The sequence below is a fragment of the Hyperolius riggenbachi genome, chromosome 11, assembly GCF_040937935.1.
Source record: "Hyperolius riggenbachi isolate aHypRig1 chromosome 11, aHypRig1.pri, whole genome shotgun sequence".
Taxonomy (NCBI): Eukaryota; Metazoa; Chordata; class Amphibia; order Anura; family Hyperoliidae; genus Hyperolius; species Hyperolius riggenbachi.
Window position 1 is genome coordinate 138,419,161 of NC_090656.1, and position 17,832 is coordinate 138,436,992.

The following is a 17,832-nucleotide window of genomic DNA, read 5'->3' on the forward strand; positions in this document are numbered from 1 at the left end:
AAAGTTATCATCTTTGGGGTATCTGTTCCCAAAGCAAATGCGTAAAGATTGTAAATTAACCACCATTATTTTGAATACAGCTAAAAGATCCATTGCAATATTATGGTGCCTGCAGACACTTCCGACTAGGGATATTTTGATAGGTCAAGCATTTAGAGGAACTAACAGCCAGATTAAACAACACCCTTGATAAATTTAAAGATACATAGTTACATAGTTATTTGGGTTGAAAAAAAAAATACGTCTATCGAGTTCAACCAGAGAACAAAGTACAACACCAGCCTGCTCCCTCGCATATCACTGTTGATCCAGAGGAAGGCGAAAAACCCTTACAAGGCATGGTCCAATTAGCCCCAAAAAGTGAAAAAATGCCTTCCCGACTCCAGATGGCAATCAGATATAATCCCTGGATCAACATCACTGGGCATTACCTAGTAATTATAGCCATGGATGTCTTTCAATGTAAGGAAAGCATCTAGGCCCCCTTTAAATGCAGGTATAGAATTTGCCATAACTACTTCCTGTGGCAATGCATTCCACTTCCTAATCACTCTTACTGTAATGAACCCTTTCCTAAATAAATGGCTAAAACATTTTTCCTCCATGCGCAGATCATGTCCGCTAGTCGTTTGAGAAGGCCTAGGGACAAAAAGCTCATCTGCCAAGCTATTATATTGCCCTCTGATGTATTTATACATGTTAATTAGATCCCCTCTAAGGCGTCTTTTCTCTAGACTAAATAAACTCAGTTTATCTAACCTTTCTTAGTAAGTGAGACCTTCCATCCCACGTATCAATTGTGTTGCTCATCTCTGCAACTGCTCTAAAACTGCAATATCTTTCCTGTAATGTGGTGCCCAGAACTGAATCCCATATTCCAGATGTGGCCTTACTAGAGAGTTAAACAGGGGCAATATTATGCTAGCATCTCACGTTTTTATTTCCCTTTTTATGCATCCCAAAATTGTATTTGCTTTAGCTGCAGCGGCTTGGCATTGAGTACGATTATTTAACTTGTTGTCGATGAGTACTCCTAAGTCCTTGTCCAAGTTTGATGTCCCCAACTGTATTCCATTTATTTTGTATGGTGTTAGACCATTGGTATGACCAAAATGCATGATTTTACATTTTTCAACATTTAATTTCATCTGACATTTATGTGCCCATATAGCCATCCTATCCAGATCCTGTTGCAATATGTCACGATCTTCCTGAGAGTTGATGATTCTGCACAATTTTGTATCATCTGCAAAAATAGCAACATTGCTTTCTACTGCATCTACTAGATCATTAATAAATACATTGAATAGCACTGGGCCCAGTACAGACCCCTGTGGGACCCCACTGCTAACAGTCACACATTTTGAGTATGATCCATTGACCACAACTCTTTGTTTTCTGTCCATTAGCCAGTTCCCTATCCATGCACACAGACTCTTCCCCAGTCCTTGCATCCTCAACTTTTGCACCAGACTTTTGTGGGGAACAGTGTTGAAGGCCTTTGCAAAGTCCAAGTATAAACCTTTGCCTGTTCTTTTAAAACTCTCTTAAAGCTGTCATGAACGATGAGATGGAGGAAGATTGTGAAAATGTGGAGTCCGTTTGGGTAAATATTCATGGTGGAAATAAAGGTTGCCAATTGCTTATTGGGGTATGCTACAGGCCACCACATATTCATGAAGCTGCAGAACTACAATTACTATAGCAGGATGAAAAAGCTGCAAGTAAAAATGAGGTCATCGTTATGGGTGACTTCAACTTTCCAGTCATTGGGCTTGATTCACAAAACCGTGATAACTCCTATCATGGCTGTTTTCGTGCGCATTTTTGAATCTGCACGTTTGCGAATTTGCGCGTGCAATCGAACATTTAATCGCGGAAACTATATCTCCTTTCTGTGAAAATTTGCGGTTTCGTGCGAAAAAGATATCGAAAATGACTGTGATATGAGTTATCACTGTTTAGTGAATCAAGCCCATTGACTGGAGTATTGAGGCTACCCAATCTGGTAAAAGCGGCAGATTTCTGACACTACAGGACAGTTACCTGACTCAAATGGTAACGAAACCAACAAGGGGGAATGCGTTACTGGATTTGATAATTTCAAATAGACCAGATAATGTATCAAATGTGAAGGTTCAAGAACATTTGGGAAATGGTGATCACAACATGATAAAGTTTGATCTGGTGACTGATAGGCCGCGGGGCAGTGGGACCACTAAAAATATGAATTTTAGAGAAGCAAAGTTCAATCAACTCAGGCAGGCAGTAGGTTTGGTGAACTGGGATAATGTACTACAAGGGAAGGACACTGAAGGGAAATGGCAAGCTTTAAAATGTATTCTCAATCAATATTGTAGTATACATATCCCATATGGAAACAAAACGTCTAGGTTAGAGATAAAATGAAGTGGAAAAAGAATGCCTATAAGGTCCTAAAACAGGAGGGGGCCGAGGCTGCATTAAAGAGACTCTGTAACAAAAATGTTGTCCTTTTTTTTTTTTTTTTTCTACCATCCTACAAGTCCCTAAACCTATTCTAATGTGCTCTGGCTTACTTTAGCACTTTCTACTATCACTGTCTCTGTAATAAATCAATGTATCTTTCCCCTGTCGGACTTGTCACCCTGTGTCTGGAAGGCTGCCAACTCTTCCATGCTGATCTGTTATGCACAACCCTCTCCAGGCCCCTCTATGCACACTCCAGTGTGTGTGTTATTTACATAAGCCAGCAGCGTATCTGCTCTCTTATCAGTGAGAGAAGAGGGCTGGATAAAAATCCTCCTCTGTTAGGCTGTGAAAGAAGCTGGCTGACACATACTGAGGAATTACAGACACTGGCAGAGCTGTCTGCAGGAAGAAACAATCAGCCTGTCACTAGTATTCAGTGGATGAGAGCTGCAAGGGGACAGAAGATAAACACACAAATGATCTCTTGAGATTCAAAAGGAAGGCTGTATACAGCCTGCTTGTGTATAAATGTATTTTCTATGTGTAGACATACTGTACATCAACCTACTTCCTGTTTTGGTGGCCATTTTGTTTGTTTACAAACAAACTTTTTAAAACGGTTTTTGACTACTTTTAATGCGGCGCGGAGCGGCAAAATTGTGACAGGGTAATAGGAGATGTCCCCTAAGGCACTGGTATGTTTACTTTTGTGTGATTTTAACAATACAGATTCTCTTTAAGCAATTATAAGGAGTGCAATAAAAGTTGTAAAAAAGAAATTAGGCTGGCAAAGATTGAAGCTGAAACTCAAATCGCTAGGGATATCAAATCTAACCCAAAGAAGTTTTACAAGTACATCAACTCTCAAATCAATGGAGGATAACCAAGGTAAGGCAGAGTTATTAAATGCTTTCTTTGCTTCTGTCTTCACAAGGGAAACATTACTGTTGCAAATTACAGATGCAGAAGAGTCTCAATCTTCCAATTGTAAAAATAAATACTTAACGCAGGAAGAAGTGAAGGCAAGACTAAATAAATTAAAAATAGACAAGGCACCTGGCCCGGAAGGCATGCATCCTCGGGTCCTAAGGGAATTAAGTTCAATTAACGATAAACCGCTTAATTTTATCTTTTGTGACTCTCAACTGGCAGAGTTCCAGTAGATTGGCGTACAGCCCACTTTTTCCCATTATTTAAGAAGGGCAAAAAATTTGATCCAGGAAATTAGACCTGTAAGCTTAACATCAGTTGTATGCATAATATTTGAGGGGTTACTAAGAGATACTATTCAAGACTTCATAGTGTAAGAAGCTATACGTTGGTTGCTATTGGCAACAACACAACACACCTTTATTCCGGCACCAGCAACTCATTAGTAAGAGCTGCAAACATGACTCATCACAGCAACAGCATTGGAGATAGAACTCCCCAGGCGTCTTCAGTGTTTAGGAGTTTATTCAGTCAACAAATATACAGTACAGTTCGTTACATCTTAGCAAAGCAGATTCTTCTGTAGTACGTCTTCTTGGCGTTACAGGCTCTTGGTACCATTCCTGGTGAATGGTAACCAGTCTTTATCTTCTGTCTATACTACGTTATATCTAAACTACGTATATACAGCATACAAAATGTCAAAACATAAATAAAGTAAAGGTTGAGGCAGGAGGCAGAACGTAAGTGAGCTTTGCAGCCTATCTCCTGCTTTTAATACTTGTCACTACAGAGTTAAATGTGACATCATCTGAGCCATACCTTCACCCCTACAATTGGCTCAGACCCCTTGTGGTGTCATAATACACACCTACTTAATTAATTGTTCTCTAACTGTCTTCTCTCCACTCTCTGAACACTCTTTCCTCTATAATTGCCAAAGCTAATCTAACCACCTGTTCTTTGAATCCTATTCCCTCCCATTTTATTCCGCAGCTATCCTCATCTCTCTTGCCTGCACTAACAATGCTATTTAACCTGCCCCTCTCTACTGGCATCTTTCCGTCCCCACTCAAAAAAGCTGTTGTGACACCACTACTTAAAAAACCTTTTCTAGATCCTACCACACTTGCCAACTACCGCCCAGTGACACTTCTCTCATTTGCATCCAAACTACTTGAACGCCATATACATGCAGAATTGAGCCATTATGTATCTAACTCCCTACTTGATCAGTTCCAATCTGGCTTTCGTTCTAACCACTCCACGGAAACAGCCCTTACCAAAGTGGCCAATGACCTTCTTACAGCCAAATCCAAAGGTCAATTTTCCATACTCATCCTTCTTGACCTGTCATCAGCATTTGATACTGTCGACCACACCTTACTCCTACAAATACTTTCAAATGTCGGAATAAAGGGCCTTGCTCTCACATGGTTATCTTCCTACCTCTCTGGAAGGTCCTTCACAGACTCCTACTCAGATCAGATCTTTTCTCCTCATTCCTTGTCTGTCTGGGTTCCCCAAGGCTCTGTCCTTGGTCCCCTCCTCTTTTTTTCCATCTACATGCATGGTCTTGGTGATTTAATCACCTCATTCGGGTTTCAATACCACCTCTATGCAGACGATACACAACTGTACCTCTCTGCCCCAGACCTTAACTCCCTCCTTAAACGTGTTCCTGACTGCTTGTCTGCTGTATCCTCCTTCATGTCCTCTCGCTTCCTAAAACTTAATATGAGTAAAACGGAACTAATAATTTTTCCACCGTCTCTGTCCACCTCCCTGCCTGAAGTAACAATAAATCTTAATAACACTCCCATAACTTCAGTTCCCAAAACTCGGTGCTTGGGGGTGATATTCGACTCATCTCTCTCTTTTATTCCTCATGTTCACTCCATAACCAGCTCCTGCCATCTCCAACTCAAAAACATATCTCGCATCCGTCCCTTTCTCACTCAAGACACAATTAAAATGTTAATACATGCTCTCATAATTTCTCGTCTGGACTACTGCAACGTACTACTTTGTGGACTACAGTCTAACAAACTGGCCCCGCTCCAGTCGTTACTGAACTCAGCTGCTCGTCTCATTCATCTTTCTTCTCGATCTTCCTCTGCCGACCCTCTTTGTCAAGCTCTTCACTGGCTGCAAATTAACCAGAGGATTCAGTTCAAACTCCTAACCCTAACCTACAAAGCTCTCCACAATCTCTCTTCCCAGTACATATCCTCACTAATCTCCAGATACAAACCCAATCGCAATCTCAGATCGGCACATGATCTTCTGTTGTCCTCCTCTAGAATCAACTCCTCACATTCACGTTTACAAGACTTCGCACGCGCTTCACCCCTCCTCTGCAATGCCCTCCCACAACACATCCGTCACTCGCCAACCTTTGTTACCTTTAAACGCTCTCTAAAAACACACTTGTTCCGACAAGCATATGCGCTACCTTAGGCCACTTCCCTTTGTACTAAGACCAAATTGCACTCCTACTACGTATCCTAAAACACAAAGCCTCTATATATTTGCTGCATACTACCCCTCCTCCTGTCTCCCCCCCCCCCCCCCCATATTCCCTTTAGATTGTAAACTCGCAAGGGCAGGGCTCTCTCCCCCTTTTGTGTCTTGGTAACCATTATACATTTTATTCATCATGTTAATTTTATCACTGTCATTACCAATTCTATAATTTGTATTTTGTATCATTCTTTGTATTTTGTATCATTCTTTGTATTTTGTCACTAATTATGTATCTTGTATATTGGTGTACACCATTGTCTGTATTATTATGTACCCCATGTTTGTTTCTTACTTTGTACAGCGCCACGGAATATGTTGGCGCTTTATAAATCAATAATAATAATAATATTCCGCTCACTCTATAACCTATATGCGAAGAATGCAATGTTTGGAATATATGGCTTTGTTTACTGTTCCCGCGGGTTTAACTGTTGGGGGCAGTTAGACCGGTGGCCTTGCCCAAAGAACTGGTTCCTGGTAACTGCCAGCCTTGGAAATGTTTAGTACCAGTTCTGCTGAAAATCAGAACTGTCTTTTCTCTCTAAGAGAAAATCCCCTTAAAGGGCAATTCTACACACCAAGCCTTTTTCACTAACTCAGTTCAAGTAACTGAGGCCTACATAATACATAGTAGAAAATAATCGTATTTCTCAGCATCAGCATTTACTAAACACAGGTCCTGTTTGACTAACATACTCAGCTTTTATGAGGTAATGAATGCTAACGTGGATATTGGGAATGCTGTAGATGTGATATACTTGGACTTTTCAAAGTCCTTCAACACTGTTCCCCACACAAGTATGGTACAAAAGTTGAGGATGCAAGGACTGGGGAAGAGTCTGTGTGCATGGATAGGGAACTGGCTAATGGACAGAAAACAAAGAGTTGTGGTCAATGGATCATACTCAAAATGTGTGTCTGTTAGCAGTGGGGTCCCACAAGGGTCTGTACCGGGTCCAGTGCTTTTCAATTTATTTATTATTGACCTAGTAGATGCAGTAGAAAGCAATGTTGCTATTTTTGCAGATGATACAAAATTGTGCAGAATCATTAACTCTCAGGAAGATAGTGTCATATTGCAACAGGATCTGGATAGGATGGCTATATGGGCACATAAGTGGCAGATGAAATTCAATGTTGAAAAATGTAAAGCCATGCATTTTGGTCGTACCAATGGTCTAGCACCATACAAAATAAACGGGATACAGATGGGGACATCAAACTTGGAGACGGACTTAGGAGTACTCATCGACAACAAGTTAAATAATCGTATTCAATGCCAAGCCGCTGCAGCTAAAGCTAATACAATTTTGGGATGCAATAAAAGGGAGATAAAAACTTGAGATGCTAGCATAATATTGCCCCTGTTTAAAGAGTAATGTCAGGCTGCAAAAGCTAATTTAAACCTCTATTCTCCTGTGTTAAACAGTTTAGAAGGAAGCCAAAAAGGCAATACTGAAGTTAAAAATCTCTCTTACTATGATGTGTGCTGAACAGCAAGGCTCTTTATTCCCAAGCTCCTAAGGAGGACGCAAAGCATTCTGGGGCTGCCTCTTCTTCCCACTGCAGTACCTTGGGTCATCCCCCTTCATTTCCCTATCACGCCTAGGCTGCTTTCTCAGTGAGATGTTACAGGCTCATGTTACAGCAGCTTCTAACAGCAGCCAGCACTGAAAAATCACAGGGCATGTGTTCTGTTAGACTATACTGCATGAGTCCGCTATTGTTCCTAGCCACATGGCTAATTAATATTTACTGCACAATAGTGTTGTCTTTTTTTGTGAGTGGAATCATCAGGAAGCAGGGAGGATATGACATCACAATTAGCTTCATAGGAGACAAACAAACATGGAACCTGCCATGAGCATCATTCTCTGCAAATACTATATAAAAATTCTGTGAAATCCAAATGTGGACAGAGAAATGCATATGTAATGTAAGTACAGCCAATATTTAGCTACTGATATGTGTTTTTTTTTTCCTCCGTGACCCTATACCTAACAGCTCCTCTTTAACTCTCTAGTAAGGCCACATCTGGAATATGGAATTCAGTTCTGGGCACCACATTACAGGAAGGATATTGCAGTTTAAGAGCAGGTGCAGAGATGGGCAACAAAATTAATACGAGGGATGGAAGGTCACACTTACCAGTAAGGTTAGATAAACTGAGTTTATTTAGTCTAGAGAAAAGAAGCTTTAGAGGGGATCTAATTAGCATGTATAAATACATCAGAGGGCAATATAAAAGCTTGGCGGATGAGCTTTTTGTCCCTAGGCCTTCTCAAAGGACTAGAGGACATGATCTGCGCATGGAGGAAAAACATTTTAGTTTTTATTTATTTAGGAAAGGGTTCTTTACAGTAAGAGTGATTAAGATGTGGACTGTATTGCCACAGGAAGTAGTTATGGCAAATTCTATATCTGCATTTAAAGGGGGCTTAGATGCTTTCCTTGTGTTGAAAGACATCCATGGCTATAATTACTAGGTATTGCCCAGTAGTGTTTATCCAGGGATTTTATCTGATTGCCATCTGGAGTCGGGAAGGATTTTTTCCCTTTTGGGGCTAATTGGACCATGCCTTGTAAGGGTTTTTCGCCTTCCTCTGGATCAACAGGGCTATGTGAGGGAGCAGGCTGGTGTTGTACTTTGTTTTCTGGTTGATTTTGATGGACATATGTCCTTTTTTTTTTTTTTAACCCAAATAACTATGTAACTGGGTGGGTAACAGATTATATTACCTATCTATTTTAATCAACATAACTAATGTACAGTATGTTTGTTTAGGCTGAAGTTCCCCTTTAAGCTGCTAAGGTATTTTTTTTTTCACTTGCCTCAATTATGTCTGTTCTGGGATCTCATTACAGAGGACACTGCATAGAATACACATATCAGGAAAGGGGGAATATATGAGGTCACAGGTGTCATTTAGCTAAATTTAGAGGGCCAACTGCGCTAAAATGAGGTCTGACACCACTGCATACAATGTGGTGCCTTTCACACAGAGGGAGGTCTGCTGTCAGTCATTTAGGGGGCCATCTGATTGACACCTGTGACCACTTATTTCACCCCTTTCCTGATATGTGTTTTCCATGCAGTGCCCTCAATAATCAGACCAAGTGAAAAAAAAATGACCACTGCAACTGAAGAGCAGTCCAAAGCCCAGGCATTAATCTGCCCTCGATCATCCCGCAACACAGCCAAAGTCCTGTGGCCTACATCCACCAAAGCACAGCCATCCACAACTTTCTCCACTGGCAAGTAGGATTTGAATGATGATACCGTTATTACATGATGCTGCTCAACGTTAGCATCGTCTCCTGAAGCCTTTTGCTGGCCACACCTCTTCCTCACGCACCACTTCCTACCAACAATGTGCTCCCATGAGCACTTGTGAGCTTAAACCCCGGGTCCCACTGTGGTAGATGCCTAGGGATGCAGCTTGCTTTACCTAATAAGGGGATGTGATTTTAAAAAAAGAACTTCGGGGGGCAGATTGTATCATAATCTATATTTAATTTAAGGAGCACAATTAACAGTGAACGTAAAATTCAGTAAAAATGAGTGTCCATTCAGCTTGTACCTGCACCAAGGCCCCATGCTAGTCAGAGATGATCAGTGAGGTGCCAATTTTTCAATCTTGATATTGATTTGGTTGTGATTTGTATACAGATAGAAATGGCAACAAATAAATTGGTGCAAATGCATTTATCTGGACAAATTCAGTCTGCATCAAATTGAAACCATGTTAGAAGCTAGTCAAAAAAAAGTATCTTCTTTAAAAGGCACCTGAAGTGAGAAGACTATGGAGGCTGTCATATTTATTTCCTTTTACACAATACCAGTTACCTGGCAGCCCTGCTGATCTATTTGGCTGCAGTAATGGCTGAATCACACGAAAAACAAGCATGCAGCTAATCTTGTCAGAAACGTCTAATCTGCATCTGCTTGTTCGGGGTCTATGGCTAAAAGTATTAGAGGCAGATAATCAGCAGGATAGCCAGGCAACTGGTATTGCTTAAAAGGAAATACATATGGCAGATTCTATATCCATCTCTCTTCATTTATGCTTGAATGCAGGTGAGAGACAAAAATACAGCAGTCTATGCATACAATACCACCTGCAGGTGACACAGGGATAATAAGTATATTGTGAAAAAAAGCTTTTAAGAACCTTCTGAAAATGGTAATTGAGATGTTAATAATTGAATTGCAAATTGAGTTATTTTGTACAAATTCAATTAAATGCTGTAACTGATTTTGATAGGCCCAATTCAAGGCTGCATACATTTACAGAAAAATAACCTAGAACTTGAATTGTGCCACCAGCGGAAGAGGCAGAGTGAGGCGGGATTCCCAATAGTTGGGCTATTCTGTTACTCAGGGTGGCCACTAACAATCCAATCTTTTTCATCCAATCTTACCATTTCTATGTAATATAAGGGAACAGCCTATAGGCATCCATTCAATATATTCACTCAGCTTACTCTTCTATTACATAGATTTGTTAAGGCTCAACACACACCATACAATCTTGGTTGTTCAATCTTACCACTTTCATGTAGTATAAGAGCTTATCCAATCAATTATACAAGGTATTTTCAATCTGTTGGCCCTTATACTACATAGATTTGGTAAATCTGTACAACCAAGATTGTATGGTGTGTGTTGAGCTTTTAAGAGTGAATGAAAAAGATTGGATTGTTAGTGGCCACCCTTACCATAACTACTCCTGGCCATCAGCAACTGGTCCCTTGATAGTGGTAGTTCTTAGCCCCATTGCCACGTACATGAAAAACGAGCACCAGGGAAACTTGGGTCTAGAGAAATTGCGGATAGTAGAATATCAGTACATTTACCGAAAAAGCTATTTGCAGCTTGGATGGTAGGTCCCAGTGGCATGGCAATAGGGGTTGCAGAGGTAGCCACCGCATCGGGGCCCTGTAGGGCCCGCCCTTAACTGCAGTATTAGCTCTTTATTGGTTCTGTGCTTGTAATAATCACTTCTATAGATTATTTGAATAATAATAATAATCATTAACAAGCTGCTCCCAATGCCCTTCTTGCACCTCTGGCACTGTGGTTGCCCTTGGCAGGTTTTGGTGCGCCGTATCAATTCAATTGTTATGTATAAAGTGCTGGGGGGCCCCATGTATAACTCGCACTGGGGCCTTTAGCTACTAAGTTACGCCACTGGTAGGTCCTGATGCACTGTAGATTCTTTACAGCATTCTGTGCCACTTTCTATTTTTGTATAGTATATTAAACAGAATGCAAAAGTATTTCAACTTAATTGAAGTACAAAGACTGTGTGTGTGTGTGTGTGTGTGTGTGTGTGTGTGTGTGCGTGCGTGCGTGCGTGCGTGCGTGCGCACACGCACACACCTGTCCATAATTATTCATAACCCTGGTAAATTTTGACTTAAAGGTACTTTTTTTCAACCAGTAAGTAATTTTTTGACGGGAAATGACATATGCGTCTCCCAAAAGATAATAAGACGATGTACAAGAGGAATTATTGTGGAAAAAAAATTCTCAGCTACACAGAACATTTATCTAGGACTCACTCTATAGGCAGTAGAAGTGTTAGGGAGACTTGCCCAAGGTCTCCTACTGAATAGGTGCTGCTTACTGAACAGGCAGAGCCAAGATTCGAACCCTGGTCTGTGTCAGAGGCAGAGCCCTTAACCATTACACTATCCAGCCACATTTAGTCAGGAAAGTATTACAAATTTTCACTGTCCCTGTCCTTACCAACCTTGAAGTGAAGATTAAACCTATATTTTACTTTTCTATATGAACCATCTATACAGAACCATCTGTACTGGTAAGAGTAAAAAAAAATTTATTCAGCGAGCCTTTCTTGTAACCAAGGTCTTCAATGTTACTTATTAACTCTAAAAATATGTTCTCTGTACACCATCCAGTTGCAGAATATCCTTTTTGTAATGGCATGGACTCACTGATGCTTTGAATATGAGCAGCATCATGTCCTTCCCTTGCAGCTATGCCTCTTTTATAATAGGCATTAATCCCGCTAGCTTTAGATGCTGAAGACTGACATTGCACACTGTGTGTTGTTCAGGGCAGTATAGAAGGAATGTGGAAGGCACAGTAGACAAACACGTTTAAGCTTAGTACTCACCTCGCGAAGCAGGGAGATGGATCTAGCGACGTATCCCTGGCGATGAGCACTCCCCTGATCTATCTTCCTTCATCTTACGGGTATGCGCGATGTTACACAATGGATGCGTCAAGACTTCAAGCGATTCGAATATTTTGCGTGGGAGTGGTTGGGATCTTACAGATCTGATACGCCATGACGGTCTTTATCGCCGCGTGACACTAAGCTAGGTTTGAGTGATCATGCGCATGTACTATACCCACATTGTGAGATTGCCTAAACGACCGCTCATCACTCACAAAATGGCCGGTCATCCAGAAAATCATCGTAAGAATCGCGAGGTGGGTACAGGCCTATAGTCATTTATGAAGTGCACCTCTTATTCATATTTGAGTGCTAGGATAGAAAGCCAATGCAGTCCTACTGTCTTCAGCAGCTATTGATGCCTTGTGTGGTTATAGAGGATTAATTTATAGTACCCTTCTGTGGTGCATGCTGAGGTATACAAAACCAGGTAAAAATCCAGTAAGTATTGGACTTTAGCAGATTTATACAGTACATACATTAATGATGTTTGTTACTCTACTTATAAAGATTATTGTAATAGAAATGTATTACTTTTCAGGATTACTTTCTTGCTGAAAGCCAAAGACTCCATTCCTCTTAAACTTACTGCAGATTTCAAAAATCAGTCACTGTGCTACAACTACTTAATAGAGAAGTCGTGGGGGGAGCCACAGATTATCCTGACGCCTTTCTTTTTGTTTTATGCACAGAGATTTTTTGAGGTAAGAGCAAGAAAACCTGAAAGCTAGTTAAAAAAAAAAAAAAAGTAACAAAAACAAATTAACAGCTACATTTCAAGAAAGTCCTCCCCACTTACTCACACACTGCAAATTGGATATTTAGATCTGGGCTTTAAATCTAGTAGGCATGTGATCTCCACTTCTAGCAGGTTGCCAGGCTCTGTCTTACACTCCGAGGGAGTATGGCTGGCATGATGCAGATCCCTTTAATACGTCACACTACGCTCCACAGGTGACAACAGGAGGGGTGAGCCTGCGCTGTCACACTCCCTCCTGTGGCCACTTGTGTTACATAGTTACTATGTAACACAGGAGGCCACGAGGGAGTGCGACAGCTCAGACTCGTAACTATGTAACAGAGGTGGCCACAAGAGGGAGTGCAACAGCTCAGACTTGTAACTATGTAACACAGTTGGCCACAGGAGGGAGAGCGACAGCTCAAGCTCACCCCTTTCAGAATATACTGCAGGAAGGAAGGGATTTGTTAGCTCATATCATACCCCATCAGTGCTAGATTTGTGGAAAGGCCACTATGACCTTGGCCTATATCAGCTACTGCCCAAGAGAGCATCGGGACATAGGAAAGGGGTTGCCCTATATGGGAAATTAACTTGCAGATGTAAAAGAGACACTGTTAATGGGTTGCAACACATGGAAGAGGAAGGCTGTTTCCCAATAATATGGAAAGTGTTGCACATGGAGAATACCTTGTAAGGGAAGGGGCTGGAAAAGTTTTTGGCCACACCCACAATCCATGGTGGCATGCTCCTATATTGCATTAAGGACTCTCTTGCATTAAGGTTCCCTCTACCTTCAGCGTTCTCAATGATTATGTGTGCAGAATGAGAATAAAACCCCATGGTGTGAGATTGCATTGTACAAGTAACGCCTTTTGGATGGCTCTAGTAAAATGTATTCATTTTTTGCTCTGTTTGTTTGTTTTAGTGTGGAAATTTGGCAATTACCTTTTCATGTTTCTTTTTAATGCAGGTGCTGGTTCTTCCTGAAGGGGGAGTTTTTCGGCTTGCAATCAATGGGACTCCACTTGGTGATTTTTGCCCTCCTGTGCTTGATCTTAATTCCATAGATGAGCTACAGATAAATGGCAGTACTGAGTTGTATGCGGTGGAATGTTGACATCTATTGTTGTACAATACTGGCTTCTACAACACATCTGGAAGGCAATGAAGGCTGCTGCTGATCCTGCAACCATAGATAACTTGTAAATCTTTGCGGATAAGATCTGCTGGTTAGCAATAACTGTCTGATGAAATGTTCTCCTGGGGAACCAACAGCCCTACACCACATGACTTTAATAATTATTTACATTACTGACAGAGCCAATCTTACAGAGTGATCATGAATAAGTGCCAAAAGAAAAGAAAAGAGAAAGAGTTGTATTTTACAGTCTTTTTAACTGATGCTAATAGGAATTGGAGAGAGCTCATAAGACACTCTGGCCTGATTTATCTGGGCATCGCCAATAATTTTACAGCAGTGGTGATAACAAATGATCCAGCAAAACTGGGCTGGATTATTGAAATGTCTGCTATTACATGATTACATCTGCCACCATCATTTGGGTCACATCAGATTATAGTGAAAATGGAGGGTATGGGCTATATTGCACCCACATTCATGACAGTGTAATTGAAATGAAAGAAAACATTCTCATTGATGGAGTACGGAAGGCACAGAAATTACACAACTGTTCATTTACTAATGTCTCAGTAACCCTCCTCACTATGGTATGCAAGGAATACAATCTATTTACCAGCAGACAATAGAAAAAAAATTGCTACATCACTTATGGGACCTAGTTTAAGGTCTATGGGAATCATTGGTGATATTTTAGTAAATCAGGACACAATGATGTATTTAGCTGTGCTTACTACAATCTGCCTATCAAAGCTCAGGTGTCCATCACTAAATGACTTTAGTTACCAGCATACACAGACATGTTCTAACCTACACATGGTTCTATGCCAAACCCTGCTTGCTGATAAGGTGTTATTTGTCCATTTAGTTTTACCATACTTCCCAGTATGATGAGAACTGTGAACATACGACTGATAGTTCAAATTTAAGAAGATAATGTTGTCTTAAACAGCTTCTACCTCCAGGGTCTCCAATCACAGGATTACTGGGCCTTGGGTGCCTTCTTACCACCTACCTGCCTATTAAAGCCATACGTCAGCATCTAGTTTGTTTCACAATTCTCATTTGCAATGTATCATTAAAGTATCAATAACTAAAGTCTATAAATATATTTAGCCATATAATATACCACTATAAGAGATTAAAACATTTTCATTGTTTTTTGCTGGAAAATGTTCAGGACACGGGAAGACACATGCATACACTGAAGTGAAGAGGGAATATCTGACTTATGGGAAGCACACACGTCACAATGTGATTGCAGTTATCACACGTTAGCCTGTTGGATGGAGCTGCTCTTTACTGGGAAATAATATGATTGAGCTGTGTAAGCCTTGCCCTGAGTACTGAATGTGTTGTACCTTTTATTTGCACTAAAAAATTATTAGCCAGGAACTGGTCTCTTGATCAGATCATGGGAATAAACACCAGACGGTATGACTGTATTTCTATTTATACCAACACTACAGTCTCACACTGATAAAATTGCCTCTATCTATTTGAACATCGACTGTTACAGTGATGAAAACCGTGACCTCATAGCATGTTTTGCAAGTGCAAACAAGAATATCACACTTTATACTTTTACTTGTGACCTTAGCACGTTTAGAAACGGGCTAGATCTGTCACCACTCCTCCGTGCGCATGCGCACGCCCTCCGCGCCCGTCATGCATGCACATTCACCACGTGCACACGCTCGCCCCTTCTGGCCCTGTCCTTCCTCAGCTCTCCTCAGTGTCTCTGCGTCCCTCCCTGCACATGTGCAGTGCAAAAAAGCACTGACACAAGGACATAGCGGACGCAGAGACACAGGGGTATTATATAAAGAGATACTCATCATTTTTTGATCCTTGCTGGGAAACAAGCACCTCCTACTCATCTTAGCCAAGGTTAGATGAGGAAACAAGGACTCCCTGTCCAGTGCTTTTTATTTAGAAGACAATGAATAATTCACTGCAATTTTCATTTGCGCTGTAGTATGACAAACACGAGGTAGTTTACATAAGACTTTAGGTCAATTGTAAATTATTGTAATTTTTCAGGCTTAATTGTAGTTATGTCTACCCAACTGACTATGGAGCTTAGAAATACATTGCAACTCTTCCTTTCCTTTGGTTCCATGTGAGGTCAGAATAAGGCCTACATTTAAAGAGAACCCGAGGTGGGTTTGAAGAATATTATCTGCATACAGAGGCTGGATCTGCCTATACAGCCCAGCCTCTGTTGCTATCCCAAACCCCCCTAAGGTCCCCCTGCACTCTGTCAGCAGCGTGGCTGTGATTTATGAGGGATTGCAAACAGCTTGTCAGAGCTGGCTGTGTTTATCTCTATAGTGTCAGTCTGCTGCTCTCCCCGCCTCCTGCAGAACTCCAGTCCCCGCCTGCATCCCTTCCCTCCCTGCTGATTGGCGGGAAGGGACGGGGGCAGGGACCGGAGCTATGCAGGAGGCGGGGGAGCAGCTGAGACTGACACTACAGATGTAAACACAGCCTCACAGCACGGCTGTGATTTATGAGGGATTGCAGAGTGCAGGGGGACCTTAGTGGGGTTTGGGATAGCAACAGAGACTGGGCTGTATAGGCAGATCCAGCCTCTGTATGCAGATAACATTCTATAAACACACCTCGGGTTCTCTTTAAAAGTAACCCTTTATTTATTGCCACGGTCAGACATGACGATTGTCATCTAGTATGCTTCGCAATGCCCCCTTTATAGTCGCATCTAGATATCTCTGTTGCTTTTCTGACTTCTTTGTGCATGTGTAAATTAACTTTTACAACTTGTGCTATAAAACCACTAGCTGCTGTGATCAAGTCACAGGTCTTTTAGCCAGTCAGAATACATTTTACAAAATGTAGATGTTTGTTTTGGATATGTGGCATTATATTTTTTCCTTGCTACCCTGCAGTTCTTTGTTAATTATGCTTAATCGGCTTTGTACCATGACATCACAACAGTGAGAACACAATTTAACCCCTAAACAGTCTACACATTTCACAGATATGCTGGTATTCTATCCAAATCTTGTTATATTTCAGTTTACTGTTGTTTTCCTGCCTCATGTTTTACAAAAAGCTGGAATCTTAATAGCAGTGAGGAAAGGAAACACCACTTACTGTAGTTGCCTTTTTTGTAAGCAGTACATGAGGCCTTATGTATTGTATTATTTACATTTAGCTTTATGCTGTTAAAGCCACTTTTGAGAATAAGTTACGTTTTTACGTCTGTACACATTAACTATGACAAGTTGCATTATGTTATTTGGTAAGAGGCGAGTTAAAAATAAATGTCAAAGTTGGATTAGAGCTGTGCTTAATCTTTAAACTGCTGATGAACAATCTGTTCTAATAACTAAATCCTGGACTCTCATCAGCCCAGTGTGGCGGTCATTTCACAAGCCATAGTGTCCATCTTCCCTGTGTAACTCCCAATACACACTGCCATGGGGGAATGTGCATATTTATGGAACAGTGCAGTGACAACTATATGTACTGTACATACTACACATTTACACTGCTTAGCTTCAAAGTATAACTTTGAATTCACAACAAAAAAATATGCAATATATCGTTGTTACAAAAGCAATTGTTATGTAACATTAGTAAAAATTGCTTTATAACCATTTATGGCTTTCTGGAATAGTCCAGAAGTTCATATTTTCCGTGCAGATAATCCCTTTCTGCATGAGATATTGGGTTGACATCCCCAGTACAACTTAAGCAACCCCAGACAAGAACTTTAACGGTAAACTTGAGGCGAGAGGGATATGAATGCTGACATGTTTATTTCCTTTTAAATAATACACATTGCCTGGCTGTCCTGCTGATCCTCTGCCTCT

General features: G+C 40.9%; 1 protein-coding gene across 1 annotated transcript in view; it reads left to right on the forward strand.

The window, feature by feature from the left end:
- Window positions 1-15,034, forward strand: part of LGALS12 (galectin 12) — a 214,346-nt gene extending 199,312 nt beyond the window's left edge. Inside the window, exons 8-9 of the mRNA XM_068260991.1 lie at window positions 12,655-12,817; window positions 13,826-15,034. Of these exons, the coding sequence (XP_068117092.1) occupies window positions 12,655-12,817; window positions 13,826-13,972 (310 nt within the window). The 3' untranslated portion in view covers window positions 13,973-15,034. The remainder of the gene's footprint in view (window positions 1-12,654; window positions 12,818-13,825) is intronic.
- Window positions 15,035-17,832: the final 2,798 nt, after the last annotated feature.